The sequence below is a fragment of the Solanum stenotomum genome, chromosome 1 (genome assembly GCF_019186545.1).
Source record: "Solanum stenotomum isolate F172 chromosome 1, ASM1918654v1, whole genome shotgun sequence".
Lineage (NCBI taxonomy): Eukaryota > Viridiplantae > Streptophyta > Magnoliopsida > Solanales > Solanaceae > Solanum > Solanum stenotomum.
Window position 1 is genome coordinate 96,007,799 of NC_064282.1, and position 7,866 is coordinate 96,015,664.

Below are 7,866 nucleotides of genomic sequence, written 5' to 3' on the forward strand. Positions count from 1 at the left end.
TGGGAAAAGTAACGACTTTTTGGAAGGAATTCTGTTATTTAATTAACATTATGAATTAATTTATAAGAGAAAGGAAATGATTTAACAAGATTGATTAAATAAATTTTGTCTAAAAATATTATCAATCAATCACATCATTTGCCAAATCCCAATCCAATCCAATCCAATCCAATCCAATCCAAATCCAAAGCCGAGCGAGCGACGACGACGGCGCGAGGGGGTACCTTCTTCTTAACCCTTTAAGAACTAAAGGAGGTGTTTCCTAATATAAGGACAACAATTTCCTTTCTTCTACCGATATGGTAAAAATGACCTTTCATTTGCACTTTTGCAATGATGACTTTTCATTTTCCCTCCAAAATTGGTTCCCCCTTTTTCATTGGTTCTTCCACTTTCCATTTTCTCTTTTTTATTTCCCATTCACACCTTGCTAAACCCAACATTGGTTTGCCAAGATATTCTCCTAAAAAATTGTTCTGTTTGTTTCCTTCCCAAGTGAAGTGTCAAATCCATTAGCAATTCTATCATNCTTCGTTGTGTTTATATTTCTCTTGGACGCTGAGTTATTCACTTAATAGTTGGATATCCTATTGCATGTATCTCTATGCAAGTTATTGTTAGGTACTGAGGCGTAGTTGTATAATAGTGATATATATCCAGGTCAGGTCAGCTTGTGTTTTGCTCGATTAATTCAATCGGTACCATCTACCTTCCACCATATTGGATAACTTTACCATCAGAGACTTAGGGAAGAGTTCTTCCAGTATCACCTCTTCTAGGATTCTAACTTTGGTTTCCGAGGTTGTTTCTCCAACTTTTTAACTGCTAAGATAGCAGACTGCAACTTTGGTCCATGGTTTCCTGATGTTTCTTCAATCTTTTGATGAAAAATGATCATGAGTCTGTATACAAATATATTTGAACACTGTAACTAGTAACTACAGATTTTTATTTTTGTGAACTTAAAAGTGAGGTGTTCAATGTTTGTGTGATGATGTCATGTGACATAGTTCAGAGAAATAGAAATCAATGGGGCTTCAAGTGCCTGCGAAAAGAGCTTGAAGGACTTCTGCCCACTCTAACAATGTAATTACGAAAAAGATAAGATAATAACTTCATAAATTTATGAACTGACTTGCGGGTGAGACCAATTACTCAAGCTAACAGTCTCCATGTAATAAACAATAAAAAAGAAGATGAGGTATACTAGTATTCCATGCAATATATATTGAGGACTTGGGGTGAAAAGGATAAAACAAACAAAAGCAAATAAAATTGACCAAATATAAAAGAATAAATATATAATAGAATCTACAAACAGAACATAATATAGATGATGCTAAAACATATAAGTAATAAGTGACTAAATTTAGGAAAGGATAATTGTTTGTAGCTATACACAATCTATTGAATTGGTATAACATTTTTCTTATGTAGTTCTCATATATATCTTATACTCAGTGTGACACTTACCTTATTTTTTAATATTTCAATGACATATAGTTTATAGGTAAACATAAGTAACGTTGATTATGTTTGTAAATGTATCTATCTTAAAGTTTGTGTCTTATTTTTTAAAAAACTATAGTCTCATCCTTCTATCCACATACATATCTAGATGTTGTTTCCGTCTTCTTTAAGGTGGATAATGTACCGTGGTATAGAATATACCTTCTTATGATAGAATGATTTACTTCATCAGAATAGTGGTACCTCATAATCAGCTTAACTTCGAACTCACTCAATGACAATAAATCACACCAAAATTTTTAAATTCAAGAAGAAGAAGAGTAGAAGATTTTTAAAATTATGGTTGAAAAATGAGGAAGCCCCTCTATTTATAGTTAACAAAGGGTAGTATGGACAAGTGTTTTTGTTGTGTCTTATCTGAAAAGTTATAACCTTTTCGAGAGGTCACGACCTTTTCGAGAAGTCACAACCCTTTGGAAAAGGCACAACTTATTGAAAAAGTCACAACTCTTTGGAAAAGTCACAACTCATCAAAAAATCACAACCCTTTGAAAAAAGTCACAACTTATCGGAAAAGTCACAACTTATTGAAAAAGTCACAACCTAAGGTAGGGATATAATAGTAATTTAAGTTAGGAGTTCATGCTTTTATGATAATATATAGATATAGATAGATGTATAATTTTCTCTTTTCGTACANGTTGAAAAATGAGAGGAAGCCCCTCTATTTATAGTTAACAAAGGGTAGTATGGACCAGTGTTTTTGTTGTGTCTTATCTGAAAAGTCATGACCTTTTCGAGAAGTCACAACCCTTTGGAAAGGCACAACTTATTGAAAAAGTCACAACTCTTTGGAAAAGTCACAACTCATCAAAAAATCACAACCCTTTGAAAAAAGTCACAACTTATCGGAAAAGTCACAACTTATTGAAAAAGTCACAACCTAAGGTAGGGATATAATAGTAATTTAAGTTAGGAGTTCATGCTTTTATGATAATATATAGATATAGATATAGATAGATGTATAATTTTCTCTTTTCATACATAGATAATACTTTTGCAAGGAAAAGGAGAGTGAGGAGGACTTTTCTACAATATCAATTAATTCCTTTTCTTAATAGTTGTTTTGCTTACTTATTACATCAATTTTAATTTAATAGCTTCTTTATTGATAATCTAATATTTAATAATCATAAGAAATCGATTGGTCTAATATTTGGAAGGGATGGTATAGGCTAGAAGAAGATCTCTCATATGATTTATTTACAAATTTTGAAATTGAAATGATACAAGACTAGCTCCAATTTGTGCAAAGTCTTCCTCACTTTTTTTTTCTTTTGTTTAAAAAAGTATTGTCTATGTATAAAAGAGAAAGAAAAGAGAAAATCATATATATTTCAAGTAAAGGTATGTACAAAATATATCCATCCATTTTAATAGTGGAAATTTGAATAATGACAGTTGAGACCTGAGTTCAACTCTTGCATTTTGCATAAAAAAATATATTCGTTTTTGCTTGGCTTTTCCCGTAGTAGCGGCTGAGATGGGCTATATTTATGGGCTGGATCTTTATTATTCTTCTTCTTACTTTTTTATTTTCTTATTTTTGCTCTATCTATCCTATTTCTTTTATTAATTGGTTTTTATTTTTTAGGTATATATTTTTTAATTTAGCCTTTTCTTCTTACGTTTTGTTCATTTTCTTTCTAACAAAACTCCTTTTTAACGTTTTAACTTGAAGAATTTTTTTTTTAATAAAAATGATAAATTGTTATTAAATTTGAAATTGAGGTCAAAAAATGTTTTAAATAAATAAGATAAGTCAAAAAATGACTTAATCCTTACAATATTTTAAAAATTTTTGGTGATCTTCAAAGCAATATAATTAAATGGGGACTAATTAAGAATATAAAAGATTCAAAAAAATAAATATAGTATAATACTACAAAATAATAGAAAAAAAAAGCACAGATTTTTTTAAAAAACAATTCTATGGAGTAGAATAAAAGTAGAAAGACGCTAAATGGGGCACGGAAAGTTTACTTAAATTTGGTGGGCTAAACTCAGTTAAAGTTAGTGTTTCTCTTCTTCACACTATAATTTTCCAAAGTTTGCTTGGCGAGGTAATTCTTTTTGTTTTCTACTTTCATTTTTCTGAATCTTTTTATTTACCCTGAGAAGTACGAGACTTAATGAGTAAAACTGAATTGAATAAAATGAGAAAGTGAATCGATATCCTCTTCATTGTGATTATATTTCTCTTGGACGCTGAGTTATTCACTTAATAGTTGGATTGAATGAAGAAGCTCAATAGTGTTTCCCTTACTGGCTCGAATGTCTCTTTTCGGTTTGCCAAGATATTCTCCTAAAAAATTGTTCTGTTTGTTTCCTTCCCGAGTGAAGTGTCAAATCCATATGGGTTTCAATCATTAGCAATTCTATCATTCAATTGTGTGCTCATGTCTAATCTTAGTTTAGGCTTTAAACTCTATTGCATGTATCTCTATGCAAGTTATTGTTAGGGACTGAGGCGTAGTTGTATAATAGGGATATCCAGGTCAGCTTGTGTTCTGCTCGATTATTTCAATCGGTACCGTCTACCTTCCACCATATTGGATAACCTTACCATCCGAGACTTAGGGAAGAGTTCTTCCAGTATCACCTCTTCTAGGATTCTAACTTTGGTTTCCGAGGTTGTTTCTCCAACTTTTTAACTGTTAAGATAGCAGACTGCAACTTTGGTCCATGGTTTCCTGATGTTTCTTCAACCTTTTGATGAAAAACGATCATGAGTCTGTATACAAATATATTTGAACACTGTAACTAGTAACTACATATTTTTATTTTTGTGAACTTAAAAGTGAGGTGTTCAATGTTTGTGTGATGAAGTCATGTGACATAGTTCAGAGAAATAGAAATCAATGGGGCTTCAAGTGCCTGCGATAAGAGCTTGAAGGACTTCTACCCACTCTAACAATGTAATTACGAAAAAGATAAGATAATAACTTCATAAATTTATGAACTGACTTGCGGGTGAGACCAATTACTCAGCTAATAGCTAGGATGAACTCAAGCTAACAGTCTCCATGTAATAAACAATAAAAAAGAAGATGAAAAAAAAACAAATATGGATGAGTCCCAAAGGAAGAAAAATCATGTCTTTATTCATAGGATACTAACACTACATAAGCATCACCGATTATGAATGGTAAAGGCTTATATTTGCTTCACCGCAACATATTAGGCTTGAATCCTGCAATTTTTTAAAAAGAAGACTAAAAGTCAAGATCTTCAAGGATGAAGGAAATAGAAAATTCATTGCTATATAAAAATTAATCTTTTGAAGGAAAAAGATCAAGTTAATACCTGGAGGTTACATATCCTTTTTTGTATTTCTTCATTCTCGTAAGAATTTTGTGTTCCAATTCTACATCCATCCTCGAAAACCACACTGGATATCGAATTGACAACATTATGTATATTACGGACAGTCCAATAACAAGTCCACAACCGTAACCCATGAGAACCGCCTGCCAACTTATCATTGATGAATCTCCTTCTTCTTCTTCTTGATCTAGCCCAAATGGAGTTGTTGCTTGTGGTACCCCTTCATCACTGCCACAATCTTTTGAGAGTGGCAATCCACGTAACCCATCATTCCTTTGGTATGAACTATTCTCAAACGTATCAAATTGTTTTCCTTTCGGAATGCATCCAACAAGATGATTGTGAGAGAGATTTAGGACTTCAAGTGATGTGAGGGATGCAAGTTGTTGTGGAATTTCTCCGCCGATTTTGTTGGATGAGAGATCCAATGATTCAAGTACAGATAAATGTTGCATTGATGCTGGTATATGACCTATCAAGTTATTATGAGACAAGTTCAACGTACGAAGTCCAATTAGATCTCCAATAATACTTGGGATAGAACCTTCAAATCTATTCATTGAGAGATCGATAATTATGTCCGTAGTCAAAACTTGAGGAAGTTCAAGATCCAGTCCCTTTGTTGTCACTATCAAAGAATTTGTGTATAAAGTAGAATATGTTTCTGCTACATACTCTGGGGTTCCACTATTCTCACCAATCATTTTCATGGCTTGAAAATTCTCAAAAAGGCTCACAGGTAAATCTCCACTGAATCCATTGGATGAGAGATCTATTACTAGAATTTTAGCAAACAAGTTCTCAGTCCTTGAATCATTTATAGGGCCATGCAGCTTATTTGATCTCAATTTTAAAATCTGCAAATCAGGTAGGGCTCCCAACCATTTTGGAAATGTGTCATTCAACTCATTATTACCTAAATCAAAGAGTTGCAAATATTTGCAATTGATTAAAGATCGTGGGACTTTCCCCTCTAGCTTATTCCCATCCATTTTAATGACTCTGAGTTGGTTCCCAATACTAAAAGATGTATTAATTGTCCCACTAAGACTGTTGTTGCTTAAATCCAAAACCCAAAGTTCACTCATCTCACCCAAACATTGTGGTATTGTTCCGTCCAAATTACAACTTCCCAAATTTAGCACACCCAAATTCAGATCGCAGATGGCTGAATCAATATGTCCACTGAGATTATTTTGAGAAAGAATAAGATAATATAGTCCCTGCTGGTTTAGGAATGACTTTGGAATAGGACCTTCCAGCTGATTTTGTTTTACAGAAATGGAAAACAATGTTTGGGATTTGAACTCCTGAATCTTTCCACTGAAATGGTTATCACTCAAGTCTAAATCAAATAGTGAAGGGAGGGAGAATATCCAGGATGGTATAGTCCCGTTTAAGTGGTTTGATGACAAGCTGAGTGATTGTAGGTTTTGCAGTCCACTAACGCCCGATGGAATTGGACCAGTTAGGTAATTGGACGAAAAGTCTAACGTTTCAAGTTGTGTCCAGCTTCTGTTAAAGGGTAAGTACTCAAGTTGGAGATCAAAGTTGTTATTTCTAAGTGAGAACTCCCTGAGCTTTCCAAATCTCAAGAACGGAGAAATTGGTCCTTCAAGATGATTATTATGAAGGTCCAAAACCTCTATGTTGGTGAGATTCCATAAAGGATTAAGAATGGGCCCCGAGAGATTGGAAGAACTCATCACTAAGTCAACCAACGAAGTTAGATGGCTAAATAATTCAGGTATCTTACCAGTGAAATTCACACCACTCAGATATAACTCCATGAGTGATGCACTGGTATTCCATTTGGTCGTGGGAAATCTAACTGTGAGCTGGGGATTGTTTGTTAAATCCAGAGATTCTAAGTTGGAAAGGTGGAAAACTCTTTTGGGCAATATCCCACGTAACTGTGTGTATGGAAGCCATAGAGTTGTTAAATAAGAAGAGAAATTTAGAGGAAAGGTGGAAGAGATGTTCACAAAGTTAAGGTCGAGCTCTCTTAATTGGGTCAAGTTTTTCAGGAACAATTCAAAATTGTTAGGTCTGAATCTAACCCCATAATCACTCCGGATACGAAGAACCCGTAATTTAGAAAGGTGAGAGATTTCTGCTGGGATTAGACCTGTAAAACTTGTAAGAAGCAAATCAAGATGCGTCAAACTAGAAAACTCACCAAATTTAGGTGAAATGAGCGACCCAGAAAAATCATTATAAGACAAATCAAGCCTTTTGAGATTGGAGAGTTGAAAGAGGCTACTATTGAAATGAAACTTGCCTTGAAGTTTGCTGCAAGTGAGGTTGAGCTCGATCACTTGTCCTGTCATCTCATCACAATGAACTCCATCCCAAGAGCAACAATCTGTGCTCTTGTTCCATGAAAGAGTTTTTGGATATGACTGAATCGATTGGCCTCTTATGCCGATACAATAATCAGAAACATTAGGATCTATTGTAAACATGTGTTTGAATTGTAGAAGAGAAAGAGCTTGATTTTTGGGGCATAAATGAGGTGTGGATGAGGAGAAAACAAGTTGAAAGAGAAAGGGATATATCAGAAAAAATACAAGGTTTACGTAGCCCATTTTTGCACTAAAATGTTCAAAACTAATTAAGTTGATAAAGAAGAAATCAAGAAATGTTTGATCTGTGTCTATATTCAACAATTTTGATGAGGTATATATAGCATAAATTAAGCAAAGAAATTTATTATACACATTTAATAACACAATTCCAGGAAGGTCACACAATTCAAGGCACATTCTCAAGTCAATTCAAATGAAAATCCCAACACTTGTAATAACACATGCATTTTGTCTTAACAACCAAAGCAGGAACTGTTTCTCTTCTTTTTTTTCCAACTTCTCTCTGGATACACGTGTAAGCATTTCACCTTGTGTTTTCTGGCAAATTCAACTTTTAACAACAAATAAAAATATTACTAATTTGTATCCAAAGAATACTGAAAGTGATGAAGTAGATAAATCTGCAGGTATGAGCTGCATA

General features: G+C 33.5%; 1 protein-coding gene across 1 annotated transcript in view; it reads right to left on the reverse strand.

The window, feature by feature from the left end:
• The window catches only part of LOC125859857 (receptor-like protein Cf-9 homolog), an 11,998-nt gene extending 4,553 nt beyond the window's left edge, over positions 1 to 7,445 (reverse strand). The window contains exons 1-3 of the mRNA XM_049539699.1: positions 4,837 to 7,445; positions 4,151 to 4,264; positions 789 to 902 (exon numbers count right to left, since the gene is read on the reverse strand). Coding sequence (XP_049395656.1) covers positions 789 to 902; positions 4,151 to 4,264; positions 4,837 to 7,445 — 2,837 coding nt within the window. The remainder of the gene's footprint in view (positions 1 to 788; positions 903 to 4,150; positions 4,265 to 4,836) is intronic.
• Between the last annotated feature and the right edge of the window lie 421 nt (positions 7,446 to 7,866).